A 26,393-nucleotide genomic window follows, 5' to 3' on the forward strand; every position below is an offset into this window, starting at 1 on the left:
AAGCTTCAAACTATTTGTCTCAACCCTAGTGTATGTGTGTGTGTGTGTATATTGTTAATAATAATTATTGGTACAAGGAAAGACAAAGTCTTCTACGCATTTACCAAAATAAAATAAAATTGGCGGTCGTACAAAAACAAATCTAATGTAGTCTTAAAATAAGTACATTAGGTGTGAATACAATATCAGGGGGTAAATTGTTCCGATTGTTAATGATTCTCTGTGATAAAAAAAAAAACTATGTCCTCTAACAGTAGTTTTCAAACAATTTTTGTAAATTTTGAGTCCATTTGATTGGGTAGGATTGGTATTTAAAGTTAAAAAAAAGAATCTTTGTCCACTGATACTAAGTTATTAAGAATTTTATAAGTCATAACCAGGTCCATTCTAGCGCGGTGGTAAAGTAAACTGGGTAGATTAAGTTCTTGGAGTCTTAGGGAGTAAGTCATATCATGTAAGGAAGGTATGTTTCGTGGTTCTTCTTTGAACTGCTTCTATGAATCATGCTCAGGGCTGGATCAATATTGTGCCTGATCACTATGATAATTGGCCATTTAATGAAAGCAGTTAGCACTATACGTATGCCGGGTTGCTAAAATAATCAAGCAACCAGGCATGTGTAGTGCTTTCTTCTAACTGCATGCTTTTAATTCAGGAACTTGAAATGGCTTAATAAATTTATCATATTGATCAGGCACAATATTGATCTGGCCCTGAGCACCCCTTTAAAATTTGCGGTCAAGAGGAGGGCGCCGCAATACTACACGGTTGCACGTGATACCAGTACTTCTCACACTTAGTGCGTCATGCTGAGATTGCAGATTGTCTATCACTCGAACAAGTGAACTATTAGCTGCGCTTAGTCTGTACGGAGGGATGGCGTTGTGTGTTCAACCATGGTTCATCGTGATCCTTTTAATTCCATCAGGAACAATTTGTGGTACGTCAGTGATTTGTAGCTCTATACTATGCGTATATACGTACCCTACTGTACGTACCCTACTGTACGTACCCTACTGTACGTACCCTACTGTACGTACGAGGTGTACGTAGTTTCTACCAGCGATGTAACAATAGCACACACATGCACGTGCTGTGATCACAGTGATTTTGTAGACGTACTGTATGGCGGACAGGACATGCGGTTTTCCTGGTGTAACCAAATTTTAGTGTTCTGGGAGTACCCTCTTTTCACTTTTGTTGCTTCCTATGCGTGTGACTGCATGGTAGGTCATAGTGCATGCTCATTGGATATCAACAAAAAAAAACAGCTATCTCAATCATCTATATGACTGTGTTTATGTTACCAAGGGAAATTTTAACTGTACCACTAAATGTCCAAGGGTGTATCTGGATGGATTATTTAAAGGCATATTAATGGTGAATGCAATCCTATGTGCACAGATAATATTTTAGCAAGTGCTGCACAGTGCACTATTATTATTATAACACTGTTAGCTAATATTTTTAGCTTCAAGCTGGCAAGTATTATAATACAGCTTTACATCACTTATTTGACTTGTATAGTTATCCTAAGGAGTTAAAAGTGTGCTTTTGGTAACAACTTTATGGCCATGGTGGTGGCTTTTAGCAGCACTAAGTTTTTGATGGGTTTGTTTGTGTACTCTAATCCCCTCATTCATCTTCCACCCACCACTTTTTCAAGTATGAGAAAGTTGCATGGCTTTATCTATTATAAGTGGTGCTATATATAGATGAAAATCATGATAGTTATGTTGCATCACACCTCCATGTTTTTTTCAATATAATACTGTGATATGTGGAACATTGTTGGCTACATGACCACTAATAACAGGCACTGAGTATACGTCAATCACCTTCCTGCTGCACACATTTCAAGTCCTGTTGTAGTATTTGGAGCAATCAATTGGCTACAGATATCAATTCCCCACTTAATAACTTTATATAATATTTTTAAGGTATGTTTACAGAGCTGCAATGTGTTTACCACCATGCATAATATGTTAGACATGGAAATGTGTGCATAGAGCCTATTGAACAGTGTGGGATTTCAAAACTAATATCAATGGGGAGTATAGTTCGTGGCATTGAACTTAAATAGTGACAATGGTTCATTGTAAACAATCAAAATGAAATGGGATATACATGTGTTTAGGTTAATATCATAACTTGATGTTAATGTAATTTAAGATTATCTATAGTGAATAATAATAGTCTAATTTCAGCAAGTTGCTTGTCTGATATATCTTACACTACTTTACAAAATCTTATGTAACATTGAAAAAATGCTGGGCTTCAGCTTGATAACTGTCATTCTCCAGTTCACATTCTCTGGGTGAGAACTCTAGTACTCTTCCGTCTATGGGGAAATTTGTGAATTGCATATACTGTCGTATTCTCAAAGCAGCACGAAATTAATACAGCCACTGAGACTCACCGGACATATTGGCGGTTTATAGCGATATTGAAGTCGAGACTTGTACTGAGTGAGCAGTGTAATTGAACACATAGATATGTTGTTATCCAGTCATCAGTGTTGTGTTTAGAGTTTAAGCTCTGTTCCAAAGCTTCAATATAGTAAGGTTGTTGTGCCAATATATGCACCAGGCTCAGGCACCAGTTTCTCACTAATTATCCCACTAGAATGCTTTCAGCAACTAATCGTAAAGTTTGTTTGATACAGAGGAGTACCTGCTAATGCTGATCTTCACATATTGTGCAGTGACCTCATGGTTTTTACATTCTATTTCAGTTGGTTTTATTCATTCTCCATATATCTTGAGCATGCACAAGTCACAAATTCCCTTATTGCTCCCTCTTTGCAGCTTTTAAAATCTAAAACTGCGCTGGAGGACTACACACTATAGCTCATTATATATTTAAAGTCAATTTGCTATAAAAGTCCTACTCTAACTCGGTGACTATATTACATATATTATTTGCTTACATTGTCATTCACATTGTCATACCAACAAAATCAAGCTTGTCATCACATGTGATCCAATCCAGTTCGTATATCTATAAAGTGTGGTCAAGACCCACTTGACCAGGACAAAATGTGACCTGAATAATCTGGACAACCTGACCTGGTCTGGATCCAAGCACTTTCCTGATTTCAGTTCCTAGTAAGGCAATTCCTACAGTAGTATTATAGCACTGCTAGAAATTTTCAGGGCTGCAGAGCAAGACTATTTCTAGGAATGAAACAGTTTTTGAATCAAGAATAAAGAGGTGATTAATACATGAACAATGAGCTTTTCAACACTGTTAAATGCTATAGGCATATACCTAATTTCCTGAAACTGTTTTCAAAAAATTTGTGCTTATGTGCATGCATGGTGTGTGCGTGCATGCGTGTACTTATTTACGTATCTATATCTACATTTGTCCAGATAACTGAGAAATTATTACTGTGTTATAGACAATGTAAGCTTGTAAACTCACTGTAATAGTCACCAATGGACTCTACTTGGCATTTAATGACCACAAAATTACACTGCTAGCCATGTAGACATAAGCTGTAATCCTATAGACTACTAACCTTGAAGTTTTGTCTTGTGAATTCAAGAACAAAAACATGATAGATTAGGCGTAATGCAATTGAATAGATATGTGATTGTGTTGAAAAAGTAACTTGGTTACATAATCACAAAATTATCCAAATATAATTGATAACTTTGGGGATATTGCTATTACAGTACAAAACGGATATTGTTCATGTACATGTTTAGCATTAAATGGTACTCAATGATTAATTCTCTTGTACTTATTGCTGATTGCAACTTTTTTTTTATTATTTCAGACAACTCAAAGCCCAAGCCAGTGATAAAAGACTGTGGAGCTAATTATGATGGATCGCATCATCAGATATCACTTTCCTGGGATAAAAACAACATAAACATTAGAGTTAAACATTACCAAATTACTTTTAATTGTTCAGACTTCTATAAAAAGGTAAGTTATTAAGTTAGGATCAATGGGCCATCAAATACCTTGGTGATGTGGTATACCCAGTAGAATACTCATATTTCACCTCCCTGGGTAAAGTATGGTCATTATCCAGTGTATTCTCTGTGCCTTACATTAGGTAATACCATGCATTCTTTTCTTACCCCGTAACACATGACATGGTATTTATTCATAATATAATGTCTGTTACTTTTGTTTCTTTATGCAGATGAACACTCCTACTCCATTCCACTATAGTTACTCATTTACAGTTTCACTGGATACATGTTATGATCAGTGTAGCTGTACAGTTCGTGCAATTGCAAGATATGATAACAATCTCAATACAACTGACAGGTCAGATGAGTGCAGAATTGATATAGGACCAGCAGGTAATTATGTAGATGGTTTTGTGTGCATCAGCAATATTTACAATTTCATGGCATATACGTCTTTCAAACTAAAATAATTAATTTATTAGAAAAATTGAATGTTCTATTAGAATATTTTGTTACAATTTACTGAAGACATTGGACAGTTGGATTGACCCAGAGTTCATAGTAATTAGAACCTTTGTTTCAACTGTTTGTGTTCCAAAATTATATTAAGTCGTCTTTTCCTCGGTATCAAGTAGTGATTTGGTCAGTTGCTGATTCTTAAGGGCCGACAATGCTCTCTTTCCTCAGTTTCGGAAGACAAACACTTAACCCCATTGAAATTTGCTCTTGTTATAACTCCTGGATTTGAAACTATGTACAATGTACTGTATTTAAAAACATGCACAAAGCATATATCTAAGAGACACAAAACCTGCAATTTAATGATATAGCTGCATGTTGTACTAGTTCAGCAGTTTATCCTGTGGTTTGCAATAAAAGTCAGCTCAAGTTTGCCACAACCTATTAGCCTCAGGTGATGTTTATCTCATTTGTTTATCAGGAAAGGAATGCATGCCAGAAGAGGTGAAACTGAGGTTTCAATATCTAATGTCTATGTAAAGCTGAAAGCTATGCATCTGTCTGTATGGTTTATGTTTCTAAAGGCCATCCTGATGTTGCCATCCTTAGGTATACTGAAAACACTTGATAATTGATTAGTTACACACACTTAGCTAGCAAATGGCTGGAAATTTTCAAAAGGTTAAATTTTTGAAAAACCTATGCATTTTCAAAAATAATTTATCAGCAACAGCTAGCTAACAATAGCTATAGCTATCTCTACAAGGACCAATATTACATGTTAGAAGCGATAATCAAGGAAACAAAGTACAAGTGTTTTTTCTATAACAATATTAGTTAGATAGCTAGCTATAGTAGTATAGCTAAGCTGGAGGCAGACACACAATTCAACTTCACGAGTGACACCGCGAGTCTTGAAGCCTTTAGAAGAGGAAATCGCTATCCTAGTCTGAGTGAAAATACCGTATAGCTGGTAATTTTTGAAGGGTTTTATTTTCGGATGTTTCGAAGAGGCCCTTCTCTTCAAAAATAAATTCCCAAGTACTATCGTTCTTCGAAAATATATTCCCACAAGTAAAAATAATGTGCTTTCACGTGATCAAACAACATGTATTCGCTTGTGTATTCTGTACTGCTTGAACAGTATCATTACTTCATCAACAGCCAATAAACTATCCAGAATGGCCATGTTGGGAACCCGTGCCATCTGCTGATCGAGCCAGCGATTGCCTCGCCACCAGTGGCTACTGTATAACTACTTCACTTATAACTCAGTCTTCTTTCCAGTGTGCAAAAGTGGGGATCATTCCATCCTCAATTCCATCAGTAAGGCGAGCACACGTAGACTCCACGTATTTCAGTTGTAATTTGACACAAATTTCTATTTGCTTGAAAGTCACCTGTACTTCAAAATATACATTATTCGAAAATAAAACCTTCAAAATTCAGATATTACTGTTCCTACAAAATTTTTTTATTCGAAAATAACCAGCTATACAGTAAATAAAATTAGTGCTATGCTGCATTTAAATGTACACAACTAATGTATTATGTGACACAACCTTCAAACATAGCATGTGAGATGGTTGTGCAAAATTACTAACATTCCCTCCTATGGTAACTGTGACTAGATATCGTATGTAAACTGTGTATGACATTTTACTTAAGTTATAGTCATCAGAAAGTTTTGTTAAATGTGTTTTATGCTAATATTCAGTTCCTCGTGCTGCTCCTGTTATCTCTACACCTGTTAGAAGAGTGGATGATGAGAGATTAGTTTTGGTATACTTTACGGTATGTTAAATGCTGTGTTTAAAGGGGCTATGCGCTTGATGAAACTGTTTAACATTTTACTACCAGTGAAATCATGAACAATACGTAACATTTCATTTTAGTACGTAAGGTGCTGAGGTGCTGACGTCAAGCCAATAGCTGCATGGGAGAGCAATGTCAAAAATCACCAAGGGTTAACATTGTACTGCTGCAAAAGGAATAAACAAGCAGCTGAGGACTAATTAACACTACACAACAACTTGTGCTTTTGTATCGCAGCTAGCTAGGCTAGGTGTGTTGTAAACAGCTGTAAACAGCAATGTTATTGCAATAAAATGAAGTGCTCGAGAATTATCACGCCTTCTACTACAATGTACTGCCTTTGCCACAATGTCAGGCAACTCAGGAAACATTCTACGCTTGCTCACCTGGCTTACAATCGTTGTACAAGGCCAGCAAAAACAAATCACACCATTTTACAGCACACGTGTTTGTGTATAATGACGTGTTTTGTTATGATTACATCATAAACTTAAATGGCTTCATGATGTCAACAAACTGAGCGCATAGCCCCTTTAATTAAGGAAACTCTGATATACAAGTATAAGTAAAAATTAGGAATTTTAAGTTTGATTAGCTAGGGACCATAGAAAAAGTAGGGAAACAAGGGAGGTTGCCTTCACCTACAGATATACTATATAGTGTACATTTAATCCCTGCTTCAGTCTTTACCATCTCAGCAAAAACGATCCTACAAGATCCTGCAGGACTCTTGTGCTGGACTTTCTTGCAAGAGTAAGCTCTTGCAAGAAGATTATAAAATCCTGCAAGAATGTTTTTCTTGCAAAATATTCTTGCAGAATCGTTTTGCCTGGGATGATTGAAATAGGGATTAAACGTCCACTAGTATATTTGCAGGTGTATGTGACCTCCCTTGTTTCCCTAATTTTTTCTATGATCCCTAATCAAAATAAAAATTCCTAATTTTTACTTATACTGTTTGTTTACTTTTTGTAGCATTATTATGACTGGTGAACCTGTGCATACCGCATCAAAAGAGAGTTAATGTTTTTGTCTAAACGCATGCCCCATCTATCAATTACTGACTTGAAAATGAATGGCCATTAAATGAATGGCCATTACGCTTCAGTAGGCATTTTTGATGTCAAAGTGTTTAATGCACCTTTATATCCCAGTACCCAAGTATCCTCATTTTATTGACATTTTGAATGCGAGAAACAATGGAAGTATGAACAACGTATTAGGGGAAATTGAGATGGGTTCTTTTATCCCACTTGTATTTTCAACAGTTGGTGGTATGGGTCATGCTGCTACTGTATTTTTCCTTGTCTCTCTTCAGATGGAGTTGTCATATAGTTCTGTGATGTCATGGCTGCAATGCAGGATTAGTTATTCTCCACTATTATGTTTTTGAGAGGAGCTATGTAGATCACATCAGGGCTGTACACTTTCACTAGGAGCACTTGACCTTGTACTAGCTGAGGGTCAGGTGGCTCCTGCTCATTGATTGCAATTTGATCTTAGTATTTGTCTAGCACTTTTAACATCTTTAGTGCTAGGGGTGGTGGCAAGGGGTACTAGTAACCCCAGGATAAAATAATCAAGCTTCACTTTCAGCTAAGTTCAGCCCATTACACAGCACTACAAACGAAGAACAATAGGAGAAGCACCTCTGCAATTAATCTAGTCACCACAAAAGATACAGACAATTTGTGTGTCCCAGTTATCAATTACTGACTTGTACATGGTCATCACACTTTGCTTTTGGCTATGTTCAGCCCATTTCACAGTGTTACAAATGAAGAACAGTAAGAGAAGTGCACCATGGAAATATGGACGATTCCCATAGGTCCATGATGCGTGCATTGTACATACTGCGGTATGCTAAAAGGCATGTCTGTGGACAAAGTGACATAAAACAGTGAAAGAATCAAGCACATAGCCTTAGCCATTATTGAGTTATGCCTGTCTGAAGACATTGGTCAGTCAGTCAGGAGTCAGTAGAAAATTCCACTAAATATTTAATTTCGTAGCACTTTTTGGAAGTGTTTCAGTCCATACTGAAGGCACTTTTGGCTTGGTTATACCTAACTAATACTGCCAAGGCACCATGAAGATATTGTGAGGCTGATTTTAGGGTGATGGTTTTGGCCAGAAAAGCCCAAAGTTCATGATTCCTAATACACAGTACTCAGTACCGTACTGTATGATGGTTTTTCTAGCTGGGTAACCAAAGCTATGTATGAGATGCATAGAATTAAGTTCAGGTGTTTGCAACTGCCATATTGGAGTAGTTCCTACTGTACAAGTACAAGCTAGGATATTTTACATTTGATTAGGGATCATAGAAAAACAGAGCAGTGAAACAAAAAGGTAGTCTACTCCCGCAGTTATTATATATATATATTAGTGAACATTTAATCCCATAGCTATACTACTATTGACTGGCTATAAATGACTGAAATAGGAATTTAGTATAGCTGCAGGTGCAGATGACCTCCCTCCCTTGTTTCATTGTTTTGACATAATCCCTAGTATAGAAGGGTTTAGGGTCACTCTGAAGGCACTTATGGGCTTGGTTATTCCTAACCAATACTACCAAGCTGGAAATGTTTTGTAAAATATGGCGTGGACAATCACCTGACTGATCTTATTCTAGCAGACGCACAACATACAATAGCTATTATTACAAGCGTGCATACACTACTACATACATAATATTGTTTATAGCTCATGTCACATCTCCCTTCTTCAGCTCTTCAATGTTGTAAACGATCAGGGGGGATGAATGGCTGTACCTGTTTGTGAGCGTGTGACAGGTATTGAGGAAGTGGTGGCTACTGGAATAGGTTCTCTAGGCTCTTCTGTTAAAGGCTGTGAATCAGTTTGGACATGTAAGTGTGCTCTGTTTCTTCGGAGCTCTCCAGATGGTGTTTCAACAATATACGAACATGATGTGTCAGTTGTGAGTGACTCTTGTCCTGAAGTTTGCTGTCCTCTAGTATCTATCCAAACTGCCTGATCTGCTGGTAGAAGGGGGAGAGTTCTGACCCTATGACGTTGATCATAGTTGACCTTTTGTGCTTGTTTGTACTTTTTATCTACTGCTCTAAATTTCTCAAGGTGTTTCCATTTTGGTACAAAACTACTATTAACTTGGGGAACATCTGTCCTTATCTTCTTCCCCATCTGGGCTAAGTCCACACCAAGTTGCCCTGTAACTGAGTAAAGCTTTGTAGGGATCTGCTGAATATTCCAATAACTTCTTCACAGTTTTTACCATCCTTTCTGCAAGACCATTAACCTGAGGATAGCAAGGACTTGTTGTTACATGGTGAAAATCATATGCTCATACAAATTCTTCCATTTCTTTTGAATCTAACTGGGACCATTATCTGTGACTGAAGTAACAGGTATCCCAAATCTTGCAAAAACAGCTTTCAAGTGTGTCACAATGTTGGAGGAAGTAGTGGTGGTTAATTTCTGCACTTCAACGACTCTATAGAGTAGTAATCTGCGACAAGCAAATAGTTGGAACTCTTTAACTTAAAAAGGTCTGTACAAAATATTCTATTGCATTTGTGATTCCTGGCCACCAAACAGAAGAAAAAACTCTTAGTCTACATTGTTGTATGCCCTGATGACCATGGTGGATTTTCTCAAGGGTCTCCTGTCTCATGCTGACAGGTACAACAATGCATGCTTGGTACAACAGTAGAGAGTTTCAAAGAGTAAAGTTGTCTCGAAATCTCCAATAATCTTCAAATTCTCTGCTAAGTTGGTTTCTAGTAGGCCATCCGGATTTACAGAATTCAATTAACTTTGAGTAAATTCTATCACTTGTGTGGGCTTGTGTTTATCTTTCTAAACATTCTGCACTTGTTGGTAACACTGCTCTGATGGTTTCCACAAACTGCTCTGTTTTCATGGAGCTAACACTATCTGACTGTGAGTGTTCTATGAGGACAGGGTATCTGCTGTGTACAAAGACTTCCCTGGAACATGACGAATTGTGTAGTGAAGTCTCATTAGACGAAGTCTGAATCGTAGCACCCGAGGAGATAGGAGATCCAGCTCTTTTAACCTAAAAGTGGTATGAGTGGTTTGTGGTTGCTTTCTAATTGGATAGAGTATACTCTGAGAACTTCTCCAAGGCCCATGTCAATGGTAAAGCCTCTCTCTCAATTTGGGCATACCGAAGTTCTGTCTCACTTAGAGCACGTGAGGCAAAAGCAATAGGACGCCACTGGCCTTGTAACTCTTGTTGTTACTGGAGGAGAACAGCTCCCAGGCCACATGCAGAGCATCTGCACTAACTTTAGTTTTTGCTGCAGGATCATAAAGTGCTAGCAGTCTAGGTGAGGATATTTCTTCTTTGAATGACTCTTTTGAGAGGCTTCCCATGTCCAGGCACTTAATAACTCTTAATGGTTTGGAAATATGGGCTATGTTAGGTGAGAATTTTGACATTTGGTTCACCATTCCCTTAAATCTCTGTAGTTCTGTTACTGGGATGGTGGTTTCATTGCTAGAATGGCTGATGTCTTCTGTGGGTCTGGTGAAATACCACGGTGATCAATGACATGACCAAGAAAGGTGATCCGTGTTTGGAAAAATTGACACATATCAGGATTTAGAGTAACTTCAGCAGATTTTATTCATTCCAACACTGCCTGAAGCCTACTGTCATGTCTGTTAGGATGGTTCCAAACACCAGGATACATCTATGTGGCATAGCACACCAGGGAGAACAGATGGGATATCACTCATCTGACACTGAAATACTTCGGGTGCACTTGATATACCAAATGGTAATTTGTTGAAGCAAAAATCGTTCATATGATGTGACAAATGTGGTCAGTAGTCTAGATTCTTTGGCTAAGGGGATTTGCCAAAATCCACTATTTGCGTCAAGCTTACTAAAAATTGCTGTGCCTGTTAGCTGGGCAAGAGTGGTGTCAACTTTTGGCATCAGGTGCACCTCTCGTAGGACATTCTCATTCAGTGGTCTACACAAATTTGCACTGTCCCTGAAGCCTTTGGCACAACCACCATTGCTGTACACCATGGTGTGGATTCTGTCACCCAAGATAATACTCCAAGATTCTCCATGTGCTTCAATTCTGTCTGTACTTATGGCCTTGGAGTGAGAGGAATGCTTCTAGGGGTACTTAAAGTGAACGGTTGTGCATCTGGTTTCAGTTGAATTTTGTATTCCTGTGTAAATGTGTCCAAACCTGATGGGTACTGTGAAAGGATGTTTTTATCAACAGATTCTATGTGGGACAATAACTTCAATGCCTTTACAGCTGGAAACCCTAGCAAATTGTTCTTCAAGTTCTTCACAATGTAAGTAATATAAACTTCTTTGTATGCAATAGTGAGGGGTAACTTACCCAAGACTTTCAATTGAAAGTGGAGAGTGACACCTTTGGCTGTTGTAAAGGCTCACTTCTATCCAGGCTGTTCCATGTTGTTTCTGATATCATGGTAATTTCAGTCCTAGTGTTGACCTTAAATGTTATCACTTTGTCACCAATGTCTACTTGCAATATTGTCGATGTTGGCTATACTGGCTATATTGTCGATGTTCTGCACTGTGTCAACAAACTCCAGAAATTTAGTTTCTGTGCGCCTGTTCTGCATCCACAGCAGTTATCATGTGGTAAGTTAGCCGGAGCTTATGTTATTTGTATTGGCAGTTTTCGTCTAAGGAGCCGGTTAATGTGAACACACCCATCATATAAACTAACACTCCCTTTCACTTTGATATATTGATCAAATTCACCAATAACCTTGTGGTATTTCACTCTATCTTGTGGAGAGATATGGGTGGTGTCCAAGATCTCTTCAGCTTCTAGGCAGTACAACAGAGTGCTCACTTGTTGCTGTTCACCATTTTGGACACTTGACAGTATTGTTCAAACTGCCATTTCCACTTCGACCATTCTTCACTTTTTAAGAATGAAAATGGTACTGGGGGGCTGTAGATTCAACACTTCTGACACCATGTAGAATATGGCGTGGACTGATCTTATTCTACCAGACGCACAACATACAGTAACTATTATTACAAGCGTGCATACACTACCACGAAATTGTTGGGCAAGAAAGCCATGATTCCTAATAATACAGTACTACCATACTGTAGGATTAACTTTTTTTATTCTTTGTACAATAATATTATGATTGGTGAACTAGCGCATACTGCATCCAATGCACCAGACATATTATAAGTATTAATTGTGAAACTGAATGCACATCTTGACTATCAAATACTCAAAAACAAAGTGGCCACTTTGCTTCATTGTCAGCTACTGTATGTCCACCCATATACACAATATAAACCAAAGAACAGTACAAGAAGCACATCTGAAATCAATTTATATACTCACTACGAAAATTAGAGACAGTTATTGTGATAGTTAGCACTGAAGCCATGATGCATAAGTGTGAATTAACACCTGCACGGTACAAAGAAAGATAAAGCTTAAGGTAAGTCCATGATCCTTGCTTTGTAGTTGCTACGGTTTGCATTGTTGAACTTGAAAGAAATCAAACCCATAGCCTTAAGGTGATTTATGCTTGGCTGAAGGTACCAGTCAGTTTGTCATTAGAAAATAAAGTTCCTGTTGGAAGTGTTTCGAGTCATTCTGAAGGCATATTTGGGTTTGATTTTGTCTAACCTAACTGGTATGAAGTTTTTGGTGATATTTTGTTCAGGAAAGCTCAAACCTTCATAATATGTACTTTGCAGTACTACTACTGCATGATCAAGACACACAGTAGTGTGTTGTGCGGTCAAGAAAGCAGGCATGTCACAACATGTGTATATTGACAGGAAGAAAGAAAATGCGATTTTCACACCTACACAACTCCATGGTGCCCTCTCCAAAGGAGTCCATTTTTGCATTATAGCTGTCTGCCAGGTAGGGTAAGCCACACAGGAACTTTGACAAAATTTGCTCCAACCATTCATGAGATGAACAGCCAAAATTTCAATTTTTCTTCAGTGTTTTGTTCTTAAGGGGTCTATAGGATTGTTCTTTTCACACACTTTGCAAAGCTTGTTATACAATGCAAATGCTTAATTTGATTACCTTGAAATTTGGTACAGTTAAACAGCATATAAAGGTAAATTCACATACTGAGTTTGCAAAGAATCTGATAAGAGTTCACAGTGCTATGAACATTTATTCACAAAAAGGTGAGCTTCTTTCATTGCTACAGGTTAAACAGTTTATGGGAATAATGCTGTGTACATAGGCTAGCTATTACAGGTGTACCTTTTGATGGTTAGAAAAATGAAGAAGCAACAACTACAAAGCCCAAATATCTGTACATTGCAGGATGGAGATACTCTAATAGAACAGTCACTGTTGTGTAAAAAGTGCATTAAAATGTTGAAAAGGTTAAGCAGAGTTCACCTCCATGCCTAAATCCTTTAATGATTGAATAAATTTTGTACAGCTCAGGCTTTACAGGCTCCTTGAGCCTTCTTTACCTGTAACACAAATACCAATACTAATTAATGCTGTGAGGTGTTCACTTTCTCAATGAAAGTTTTGTACTTAGTAATAAAATTCATAGTTTTTAGCTAGATCTACAATGATTGTTCTAGTTGAAACATTTATGTGTGTAGGTCAGAAGTTCTCAAAAATATGCAAAAAGTAGTCTAATAAAATATGTAAAACAATGCTATACAGCAGCAATACAACATGTCTTACCAACTCAAATTGGTGAGATGTCATCTGTATAATTGTATGCATAAAATGTATGTACCAAACCAGTTAGGATAATTGTGACCCGCTGAGCGAAAAGCTGACTTGTTTGCATTTTCATTATTTATGACAGTTTTGTTGTGTAGAGGGAAAAACCAATGGACTGTTAAAGTTTCAGCCATTTCTGGTATGTGGTTTTGGAGTTATAGCAATAGACAACAAGAAGAGCAAACAATAGATTTGCACAGTACTTATACGGAAAAAAGTTTAGAGGCACTCGTTTAGTCGATCATAACTCTCGTGTGCAATGGGCTACGGAGTTGGGACTTGTGTCATTCTATTCATTAAATACACCCATGCTAGGCTATTCAAGCTTAAATATGGCGACGATAAAGTTACATTGTACCGCAATGTAAACAAGCACACGTAACTCACGTTTACTCCATGGTTCAGAAATGAAACAAAGATATTCCTACTCTCCACGAAGAGGCAAATCCACTGCTATATTAGATTATTAAATTTGAGTCTTCCTTCACTGTTTACTGAAGCGATTAAAATGTTATTTATGTAGCACACGTTTTTACCCAATGTATTTCAATGGCATTTATCTCTAAAACAGAAATATGCAAACAAGTCGGGTTTTTGCTCAGTGGGTCACATTTGTTTGATTATGAATTCACACAAAAACATGCAGCCAAGCTATGAAAAAATGGTGAAGCCTTATTATTAAATGCCTTGGGGAGAAATCAAGGGTGGCGGCCAAGAAATGGATTTTAATGCTAGTAAATTTTCATAATGCACGGTGTGGATTTTTGTGGTGCAATTGTAATCAAATTCGCTGCATGGCTTACTCTACCTGATGGAAAGCTGTAATGCAAAACTGGTGTGCTTCGGAGAAGGGGCAATGGAACTATGCATACGTGAAAATGCTGTTTTCATTCTTCCTGTCAATGTACTCACGGTGTAGCATGCTGGATTTCTTTGCTGCGTGGCACACTACCATATATCTTGATTTTGTTACAAATTATCTCATACCAACATTGAAACTGGGTTGAGTTAACCAGTCCAGGTCATCCAGGTCTTAGGTTTGACCTGGATTGGGTCACGTGTGAAATGAATTAATTTGTTGGAAGTGTATTGATGTGTTATAGTCTATATGCAGCCCTGAGCCACACCCACTTGTCAGGATTGTGTATTGCTGCCTGTAGGCATACATGGAGCCACACTCATTTATCACCATGTGTATTGCAGTCTGTAGGCATACATAAATCCATATATGTTGCTCTCTGCAGAGCCACACCCACAACTAATTGATTATTATTGTATGATTCACAAAACCATAATGTTAAAGTTTGTAAAACCACACCCACTTATAGGGAATGCATTTAGCTGTCTGTAAACTTATGCCTACTGACTGATCATTAATATATTATAAAACTAGTTACCCTTGTACTTAATTTGTGGAGCACCCAAAATGTAGCTCTTGGCACATGCTTTAGTTTTAATTAATCTGGGTCACATGTAGGTGAAGTCTGGGTCAGTAAGTCATCCTGGTCATTAGTAGTGATCCAGTTTCAATGCTGTCTCATACCATGTTTGTGTACCCTCAGGTCTGAAAAAACACCTGGTTCATGTATGTATATATATATGATGTTCTGTTACAGTTACCTTCTTTGAAGCGATTTTATTGTGATGGCGACATTGTGAGGAGTGTTACAGTACTTGTGCAGCACTACAATGAGTCATTTGAGTACTACATTGATGATCATGTTAAAACTAATGATAAGTATAAGCTTGTACTATCATTCAACAATAATTACAGTTCTTACTTTCGGAGGATATTGAATATTTCCTTGTCAGTCAACAACACGAAAGGTGCAAGTCCCCTGAGTAATCCCTATACTCTAAGAGAATTTGTTTATAAAAACAGTAAGTCCATTGTGCAGACATTATTGTAGGCCAGCAAATATGTGAGCCTTAATCGCATACATTAGTGCAGTAATAAATACTGAATACGTGACTGGCTCTGTGTATCTGGTCTTATCACTGCCTTGGTTTTCACCAATACATAAAGTTACGTTAAATTTCACTTTCAAATGCAGCCTGCTTGCTGTTTATTCCAGCCCCAGCAGCAAGCTGTGTGAATGATGTAATGTATATATGTATCCCTGGCCATCCTGAATCTGGCTGTGTAACTCCTTGGTGTGGTATAAAGACTTAAACATTTTATCTTGTTTTAACCAGTTTTGTGCTCTTAATAGCCCACATAACTCAACTTTTACACATTCCTTATCCATGTTAAAGGTATAACTAAAAGCCAAGTTTCCAGATAATGTGTCAGGTCAAATGTATCAGGGTAGCTCCAAAACGGTAGGATGGGAGTGGTAAGGAAAATAAACAATTACTTGTAGCTGGAAAGTACAAGTGTACTGTAAGGAATTGTTGTAAAATGTGAAAAAATACTATAGCCTCAGGCTATAACACTTAGCACTAATTTCTTGAATAGCTAGTAAGTCCAGAGACAGTCACATGTCAGCTATTGGAATATCATCCAAAAACTCTAGTTGCACGGTGCAACACTATTAGACACAAGTGCATCAAAACTATAAAATGTTAGAAAATAAAACAAGTTAATGTTGTGGTATTTCAGGTTCCCATGCACCTGCTATCCCTTGCTAAATAGGCAATTAATCATCCATGTGCTTATAAAATTAAATGGTTTGCTATTAGCTAATTAGCTTTTGGTTTGTAACAGTACTTGCAAAATTCATTGCTATACACTGTAACTCAAACAAACTATGAATTATGCACAGAAATATCTTCTCAACTGTTTTTATAGTCTATCATGTTTTCATGCATATGTACTCAATAGAGGCTGCTCTTCATTTGCGTATAGGACACACACACTCTTTATGAATTTGTTATATACTGGAAATAGTATACATGCCAATATAATACTCATCAATAGTTCTTAAAGTGTTTATGTTCATTGTTCATAGAAAATTTTATTGCTTAATTGATTTGTTTGCCTGCAGGTGATATTGCCCCTAGTGATTACCACCTGGATTATGCCAACACTACTGATACTTCAGTCTTGTTGTACTGGACGTTTAAACCTGTTATTAATGATATGATTAAAAATAATTTCATCACAACACTCCATTACTTATTAGAATATACCAATGATACCAGCAGAACTGTCGATATCATCAGGAACTTCACCAGTCTAAACACTACATTAGTACTACACGATCTAAGTCCACAACAGTGGTACTTTGTCACAGTCAGACTGGTGACCACTGACCATGAGACTCATGGACCTTGGCCTTTAAAGATTCGCTTCCTAACACTTGAAAGTAATGACATACAGTAGATGTACTGATTTTCTACTATACCTTTGATACGTATAATTGTTTATGTGTTATCCATACAAAGACAGCCAAGCTATAAAAGATTCAGTGCAGTCTTCAAAACCTGGATTTTCAATTATGAAATTGAAGGTGGCAGTTAATGCTTATCAATATTTATAATGGCATGAGAAGACTATCACTATTAAAATTGAATGGCATTAACATCCTTGATTCTTGGCTGCCATTTTTCATTTAACACAATTTAAACTTAGGTTTTTGAAACTAGGCTGTACCCTTTTTTACAACTTGGCTGTTTTTGTGTGGATACAAGGGGAAACATAGATTGGTCTCTAAATATGTTATACAGTGAAACCTCATTAATCACTTATGGGAGCCAATATGAGTGGCCCCATCAATGGTGTGGCTAATTATTATAGTCCTAATTTATGCAACCATAAAGGAAAGTGTAAGTTCCCTCATTAGGGGTTTTTCGTTAATAGCAGTTGCAATTGGTGTAACGTTTGAGCAAATTAACACATTAAACGTAATTAGTATTGTTTTGGCCACTAAATTAGATACTGCAAAACTGCTGATTCAGATATTTGCACCATACATTTTACATGAAAAATTGAGATATTCTAATAGAACAGTCACACACAACAAATTTTTGTGGCAAGCAGATGTAGCATGTAAACCGTACCACACAATAACTTACTGCCTGGTCAGTCACTGTTCATTTTATTGAAGGACTGTTGTATTTGTATTGTTGGAATGGTCCTACAGGATGTGGCGCTGTCCTTATTAACAATATGGCCGTATTAATAAATATTAGACAGTAAGGCAAATGCATCAAGACTTTCCAGGCCCGGTTGCTATAACAATGTGGCCACTAAGAGAGGTTTTGCTGCAGCATGAGAGGTTTTGCTGCAGCATATTATGTGGAGATTAGGACTGTGTTTTAGTTTGCATATTATGTGGAGATTAGGACTGTGTTTTAATTTGCATATTATGTGGAGATTAGGACTGTGTTTTAATTTGCATATAGACTGTGTCTTAATTTGCAAAGGATATACTGTTTTTCATATGGAGCACAGTTTACATATTTTGTGTTTTAGGGATCCTTAACAATACAGGGACGACATACCATAAACAACCTGATGATGATGGTAAGTCCTCAAAACTATATTGTTACATTATTACAACATGTGTAAGGAGTACGTACATGATGCTTACGTGTAACATATATACTACCAGAAGTTCATAAGTGTAATTACAAATCCAGGCCATCACTTACAGTCAACCCTAGCCTGAAATGCATTGAAAGTGAAGCACTATAAGAGCACATTCGTATCGAATTCAAACTTAGAAAAACAACTGTTATGTCTCTCCAATGCATCGCTTTTTTATATAACTTCTAAAACTGGGTCAGTGGACTTTGTGCACTAAAGAAGCTAGCCTACTACAAGACTAGAATATTTGTTTGTGTGGTTCCACATAAGCCTGCAGACAGCAACGAACATGACTTCATATATACCTACAGACTGCAACATACTTTACTGATGAATGGATGTGGCTCCACATGTGCCTACAGACAGTAACACACAATCCCGATACGTGGGTATGGCTCATGAAACAAACTGGGCTGCTGCAGGGCTTGAATATGACACATTAACTTCCACATTGTTCAGCTAAATAATTATTTGTTTTTGCACACATGCTCCCAAACAAAACGTGATCCAACTTTTCAGCCTTGACCTATACATGTGTACATCTTTCACCTTTGTGGTAAGTGTGTATACCACAAAGGCGAATCAAGTCACAAAACATACTCAGTCTATCAGTATGGTTATTGTTTTTAAATTATGTGTTGTTTTGAATGAAAAACTGTTGTATAAGCTGTATTAGATAGATTAGCTTACAGGGTACATTCAAAGAAAATCTGTTGTCTCTGTGCAGACCTATCCTTATATGTATGTATGTATATATACAAGTATGTAAATATTATATAAATGTACTTTATATGCACACACACCCTCATTTTGAGGCTCGTACATAATAAAATTAATAATAATAATAAGTATAAGGGAATTTTAAGTTTTGATTAAGGATCATTGAAATAAAAAGTAGGGAAACAATGGAGGTCACCTAGCTACATCATAGACAGTATATACTATGTACATAGTATATACTGTCTATGCCTACACCTGCAGTTATACTAGTGAACATTTAATCCCTAATTCATCTGTACCCATGACTGAGTTAGGGATTAAAAATGTCCACTAGTGTATCTGCAGGTGTAGGCATAGATAGTACGTATATACTATGTGCATAGTGTATACTATCTATGATGTAGCTAGGTGACCTCCCTTGTTTCCCTACTTTTTATTTCTATGATCCCTAATCAAACTTAAGGTGGCTGAGAACAGTTTCCGTATGGCTTCACCATGAAATTTACAGGGCCTAAAACAAGCAAGCTATCTTCATGAAGTGCATTGAACTAACAGAAATCTATGAAGTGATTTATTCTTTACCGTTTACAACAAACAGGAGCTCTCTGGGATGCGTGTAGCGCAAGTTACAAATTTAGCCCTTCAAAGTGAATTCTTCCTCCATGCTTGGCACTATGGGGCTGGATTCGCTGTTAGACACTCTGATTATCTATCATTGTGCGGAGCTACTTTTCCTACCAGCTCTTTAGTTCACGCGTTAATTCTACCCATGTCACACAAAGATTTGAAATGGGTTTTTATTAAATTTGCCACTGCCAGGTCGAAGCAAATATTAAAAATCGGCTTCCGCACAATTGCAGCTTATTTACTACTGCTTGCCCATCCAAAATTCAACAGTCATATCTTGAAAAACCACTTTCATATTTGTATGAAGGCTTGTAATAATAGCGCGTGGCGATCTTGTTAAATGCTGTAATGATGTGTGCTTATGCAACATAATTATATTCATTTGCAAATGACAGGAACTGGTGGTCAACCACAGTAATGATTATATTTAAGCCTCATAGCTAATGTGATTGCTTGCATAACACTGTTGAAACCTTATGAAAACTGTTCCGAGCCACCTTAAATTCCTAGTTTTTCCTTATACTTGTTTATTTACTTTTTTGTAATATTATTATGACTGGTGAACACACACTTACCGCATCAAAAGAAAAGATGGCACCAGAGTTAAAGTTTTTGTGTGAATGTGCACCCCAGATATCAATTACTGACTCGAAAGTGATGTGGCCATTATGGTTCACTCTTTTTAGCTATGCTCACCCCATTATACAGTGCTACAAATGAAGAACAGTAGGAAAAGCGCCTCTGAAATCAATCCAGTCACCACGAAAAATGTGGGCGATTCACAAGCCCCAACAACATTGAAGTGGCCATTCCACTTCGCTTTCACCTATTTCAGCCGTTTAATACACAGCGTTACAAATGTAGAACAGCACAAGAAGCGTCCAATCAATCCAGTCGCTACAGAAAATACAGGCAATTGGCCAATACAGCCACAGGCAAGGCCACAGGGGAAGCCACATTACACTATTGTAAATTGACACTTTACACTGTCAGCAAAAAGAGCTGGAGCACAAAGGACAATGAAGGCAAGTTCATGATACGAGTATTGTACATACTGTGGTTGGCGAAAAGGCACATCTCAGGACAAAGCAACGTTGAACAGTGAAGAAATCAAGCCTGTAGTCTTATCCATTGTCAAGTTATGTTTGGCTGGAGGCATCAGTTAGTTAGTTAGTTAGTTAGTTAGTCAGTCAGTCAGTCAGTCAGTCAGTCAGCATAATAATTACAATTAAATAGATTTTTTTTAATTCATAAAAAAACTTTTGGAAGGGTTTGGTATTGGATTTTTCGGCTTGGCTATGCCTAACCAATGCTGCCAAGCTGTCATGAAAGGAAATTGAGGGCTGGTTTTAGGGTGATATTTTTGGCTGGAAAAGCCCAGTTTTTCATGATCCCTACAGTACTACTGTACTGTTTGATATGTACGTATGTATGTACGTTTGTTTGTATGTATGTGTATATGTATGTATGTACGTACGTACGTATGTATGTACGTATGTATGTACGTATGTATGTATGTATGTATGCATGTATGTATGTCTGTATGCATGCATGCATGCATGCATGCAATGGCGGTATGTTTATTTGTATTGTGTACTTATATTGCCACGTAGGAGTATGTTTTAATGTTTGCTTGTATTGTTTACGTACATGTATCAGTTGTACATTTTGCATGTTTCCAGTTCACCTGGCTTGCTGGCTTGGCCGTCTCATATGACTGGTTTCCAGCACTTGGCTTGCATACCCTATCTGCTACAGTATTGTGTATCTCTTGCATGTTATGTATGCATAATTATAGTATGCACACATCACTGTGCCATTGCTACACCACTGATGAACTGCACTTAACTACTGGTGGCTGTATGGTAGTAAAACATGGGATTGTATGCTGACTGTGCTGGCCTTCACCACCTTGTCGTGCATAGCCTCATTTCTTGATTGAGTCATTTTCAGAGACATCTCTTACCTACAATGTAAATAAAGTTGAGGGTTTACATTTTGTGTGCATCATCCTTCACCATAGCTGAATAATTTCCATTGCCAATAATGTATTGCTACATACAATGCTACAGTAATGTTGCTAAGTGCTGGTACATCAGTGGTGTGGCAATGGCACAGCGATGTGTACACAGTATATATGCATACAAAGCATACAGGAGACAGCTATACACTGGTGGCCTCTAATTACGAGGTGTTATTGTGTTATATCTGTCATTATTGTGTTATATCTGTCATTATTGTGTTATATCTGTCACTATTGTTCCATATTAGCTTGAATTGGGATCACAAGTTCATCATACTTTCAATCACCTTGTTGTGCATAACCTCACCAGGGGTTTGTCGTGTTGGTGCATATACTTGGTTGTATGTGACCCGGTCCTAGTAATAATAATAAGAATAATAATAGGCACTTAATCTCGTGGTTTTAGAGAAATCCATGCTCCATCAAAACTGCTATTATTTAGTAGCCACTGGTGGTAACTTACTAGCAAACTGACTGTTATTCTAACTTCACTGGGACTGTAACTACGGACGCCTATTTTGGCTCATTTCTTAGTATGGGTGTTATTTGGAATTGAGTCAAGTTTGATTTTGTCACAAATGGCAAGACCCCAGCGATATGCATGTATGCAACGGATGAAGACTCGCAATCGAAACAGGTACCACGCCCCCCTTTTAGCAACTTTTTTAATCATGCGTAATTGCATGCGTGCGAGCGAGTGTGATGTTACACTTGAGGGTACCGTACCACAAGAAAAACGATTTCATAAAAAGCACACAAGTGTTATTTTTTATATACTTTGTTTGTTCATACCAACTACACACTTGTTTTTTCTATATAGAGAAAAGAAAATGTTTCCATTTGAATGTTTTTGCCTTAGAATCCAATCAATCACAATAACATTCTAGCCACTGTTTATAAACACAAATGATGAAATAACATGTTGGAACATTGTTTAATAAATAAATACCTCAGTATCATAGGTCTGCTCATACCAATGTCAACCATACCTCTCCATTTATCATCAGGCATTTGCAAATCCATGTTTATTCAAAGGCAGTTGCATTATCACCAATCGATATTGTTTATACAAGTTAAATGCCCATTTTGTTATGTACATACTATGCTGTAAACTTTTTAAATTGGATTTCAGTATCCGTAGTATAACTATATACCTTGTAAGATATATTGTGGCTCATGCAGGCACTTATTCATATGTCATGCTGTTGTGATGCTGTTGTAGGAAGTAAATCAGTCTTGGTTTTCGTCTTTTCTGGGATAATACTTGTGATAATTGGGATTGTAATACTCACAGTATGCATTAGGTGAGAGATACTATAGTGAACCTGTTTGCTTTAAACTGCAAGTTGTACTTGTTGTACGTATATATCCATATGTGTAATGGATATGGGAAACTAGTCTTATCGCCCATGACAGCAGGTTTGATTTTTCACCAAGAACAGAAAGCTACATGAATATTCTATCAAATTTCACAATCAAGACTTGAGTGGTATGCTTTTGCTGGCTGCTTTTCCAGTGCTATAAAATTTTCCTTTAATTTATTTTAGCTCTAAATGGCCCTACTATATCATTACACCTTCCTCTTTAATTTTTTTAAAAACAGCTTCTGTCCTTCTTCGGGTCCCCACCACCCACCCCTTTTGTAGTTTTCCTGGTACAATCAACATCAAAGTTAAAAACTATCTAAAATAGTGGAAAACGTAAGTGTTGGCTACTTGTACAGTGGATGTTCTTGAAGGTATAAGGAATTGGTGTAAAACATGTGAAATTTAGTACACGTAGCTTCAACCATTGGCAAGCTACAACACACTTAACCCTTAAACCCACAGAGAACTTTTTGGAAATGCATGTTCACACAATATGTGCATGCATGGCGACACTAGGTGAGGTAACTTAATTCTTACAGCCTACAAATACACATAGATTAAAAGTGTGTTCACTGGGCTACTTGGAGAAGATTACACTGTAACTACAGTGGCTTACTTGTTATGAAGCGATGAACAGTGACAAGTGGCGTCTCCGTGTTTCAAAATTCTTGCCACTTGTTTAATTTCAATTGTGGGTTTACTCATGTGAGTCATATATGGCCTGATAGAAAATTTCACGATGAATCGAATGGAAGTTGTTGCAAGGTGATAGATGCAACTACCATTGAGTTATCAACCATTAAAGTATGTAAGGGTTTACCTAACCAAAAAGTTATTTTCACGGCTAGTTTTGACCTCACCATTTAGTGTTAGGGTAAAACCCTATGTATCATTTTAATCTTTGTTACATCACAAGTAGAATAACATAAATTGCATAGCCATAGGATGGACACTTCGAAAGTTACAGCGCTTTGTGTAAGGCATGCGTATTTATTAAGTTTAAATCCAATTTTCTGGATTATGTGGGTTTAAGGGTTAAACTTAAAACTGGCATTTCTTGATACTTTTAAATAGGCAATAAGACTGGTTTTCCCAGACTGGGTTACATATGTGACCGGTTCTGCGAAAAGAGGTCTTATAGCCTTTCCAATTGGTAGCACGTAACTTAACTTGTGAAAATAGTTCCAGTTTGAAATTTGGTTACATAATAATAGCCCTAGCATAGCACTACTATTTGGTACAATATGAAGGCGATAGGGTGAACTCATGAGTAGTTATGATTAGTCAAACTTGGGAGTTTGTAAAGGCCATAATACCTCTTTTCATAAATCTGGTCACATTATATACATGCAGCTATTTTCATAATGCAAGTTCTATATCTGGCTTATTATGACTATATAAAATATTTCCATAGCTATTCCACAGCATACACTCTGAAAGACTTTAATCACAAGAATTTTGTATAGATTTGTAATATAGCTTTTCGTGTAATGTCTGAATACTTTCTCTGATCATTACTTTAATGAGCAAAATACAGTGATATATTGTATATGCTATAAATGAATACTGATCATGTTACAATGTTTATAGGCCACTGTGTCACAAGACTACTTGTACATCAAGTTGTCTAAAAATGACAGAATCTAGTGGAGAAACAGCCTCAGTGTCAGTAAGTCTGCATTAATAAACATTTCTGTGAATATAATTGTTTCATCTCTGAAATACATGTTTCTATATGTTAAGACTGGAAGTCTGTTTTATATTTTTCACCTTACTTATATAACTTGATGCATTTTATGTGCTTTAGACACTTTGCATTAACTTTAATACTACTTCTTTATCACACTAGGGAATCAGTACACATATTACATCGATCCCAATGCCACCAGACAGTAATGTAGAGAGACTTAGCCAGTCTGCCTTGAGCACTGGAGGTGATACTGTAGGAGGAGAGTATATCACAATAAAAGATATTACTTAATGTGTTTTAATGATACACATAAATAATTAACTATACAATATGTTTTTAATTCATGCATTTTTAAGTATCCAGTCAGTTTTCATTGAAAAGAAGTTGAAATTCTTGTGCTATATAACGTTGGTGCACTTTTTTAGTGACCTTCACTACTCTTTTGTATTGACCCCCATTACATAGTAGTGACGGTCACTGCAAACTTAGTAGTGACCATCACTACATAAAAATGGTGAGTGTTGTGGCAGACATTAGTAGTTGTGCCCTAGTAGTGACCTTCACTAGTTCATTTTTACTGTGGAGTGAGTGCATGCACCACATATCATCGTGTGCGCAAAAAAAGTGAATAAACTAGAAAAATTTTGTTTCTTTAAGAGTGCAAACTGAGGTGACTTACAAGAGCGCAACATGAATTTTTAAAGTGTGCAGATGATAACTCAAATTACACCAAGTGCTGTAACATGCAAACAATTAATCCTATAATAGTTCATCAAGCAAACTGTTCCTAATTTCTGCAAGGTAAAGGTACTACTAATTGATGTAGCCAGTTCTGGCTCCTAAGAAAGGCTACATGTGGGACAACAGGTGATGGAGTATGCATTAGTTGCACAGTATGATACAGTAGCTGTGTACAGATTAGGACCAACACACCACCCTCCAAACAATTTCTTGCAGGCTATGCATATAGCATATGTAGGCTATCATACACATGTACTGTTACCAGCCCATGAATTGTCTAAATTTAGTACTATGGCTATCTGTTCGTTTAAAAACTCCTGATTTTTTTATAAACTTGTTTGTTACTACTTCAATGTTACTATAGGGAACTCTAAAGATGCATGCCAAACATATTCTTATACATCCCACATGGCTAGATGTCAGTTATTACTTAAGGCTTGATTTTTAAGTGTCTCAGTGGCATATTGCAGAATTTGTATTAACAAAATAGTAATGTGCATCAATGTTATTCTTTATCATACCTCATACCACCACAGATTTAATATTAACGATGCACTAATAAAGAGATTTTCAATTGTATAATAGAATTTGCTTAGTGAAGATATATGAATGTTATGTAACCAATACAATATTTATATTTATACAACTTTGTATTTCATAAATATAATGCTGTATGTAAGTCAGTATATGAGTAATCTTACTGATATGTAAAATTTGGCCAATTAACTAATTTCTGGTTTATC

The 26,393-nt window shown here is 36.9% G+C and overlaps 1 protein-coding gene across 1 annotated transcript; it reads left to right on the top strand.

Moving 5' to 3' along the window:
• The first annotated feature begins 771 nt into the window (after positions 1 to 771).
• LOC136240834 (uncharacterized) lies at positions 772 to 25,315 on the top strand. Its single transcript, XM_066031893.1, has 10 exons — positions 772 to 940; positions 3,785 to 3,936; positions 4,160 to 4,322; positions 6,106 to 6,182; positions 15,568 to 15,832; positions 16,939 to 17,259; positions 18,369 to 18,419; positions 23,075 to 23,156; positions 24,810 to 24,888; positions 25,069 to 25,315. Exons 1-10 carry the CDS (start codon positions 877 to 879, stop codon positions 25,198 to 25,200), a joined length of 1,386 nt encoding a protein of 461 aa, XP_065887965.1. The 5' UTR covers positions 772 to 876; the 3' UTR covers positions 25,201 to 25,315.
• Positions 25,316 to 26,393: the final 1,078 nt, after the last annotated feature.

This window comes from Dysidea avara, chromosome 12, assembly GCF_963678975.1.
Source record: "Dysidea avara chromosome 12, odDysAvar1.4, whole genome shotgun sequence".
NCBI lineage: Eukaryota > Metazoa > Porifera > Demospongiae > Dictyoceratida > Dysideidae > Dysidea > Dysidea avara.

What these genes read in the sequence shown, in the direction of transcription:
- LOC136240834 (XM_066031893.1), top strand. Translation starts at nt 877, where the DNA reads ATGGCGTTGTGTGTTCAACCATGGTTCATCGTGATCCTTTTAATTCCA. An exon ending in GTTCAGACTTCTATAAAAAG is followed by an intron (nt 3,937 to 4,159) that starts GTAAGTTATTAA and finishes TTCTTTATGCAG; the next exon opens with ATGAACACTCCTACTCCATT. An exon ending in TAAACAACCTGATGATGATG is followed by an intron (nt 18,420 to 23,074) that starts GTAAGTCCTCAA and finishes ATGCTGTTGTAG; the next exon opens with GAAGTAAATCAGTCTTGGTT.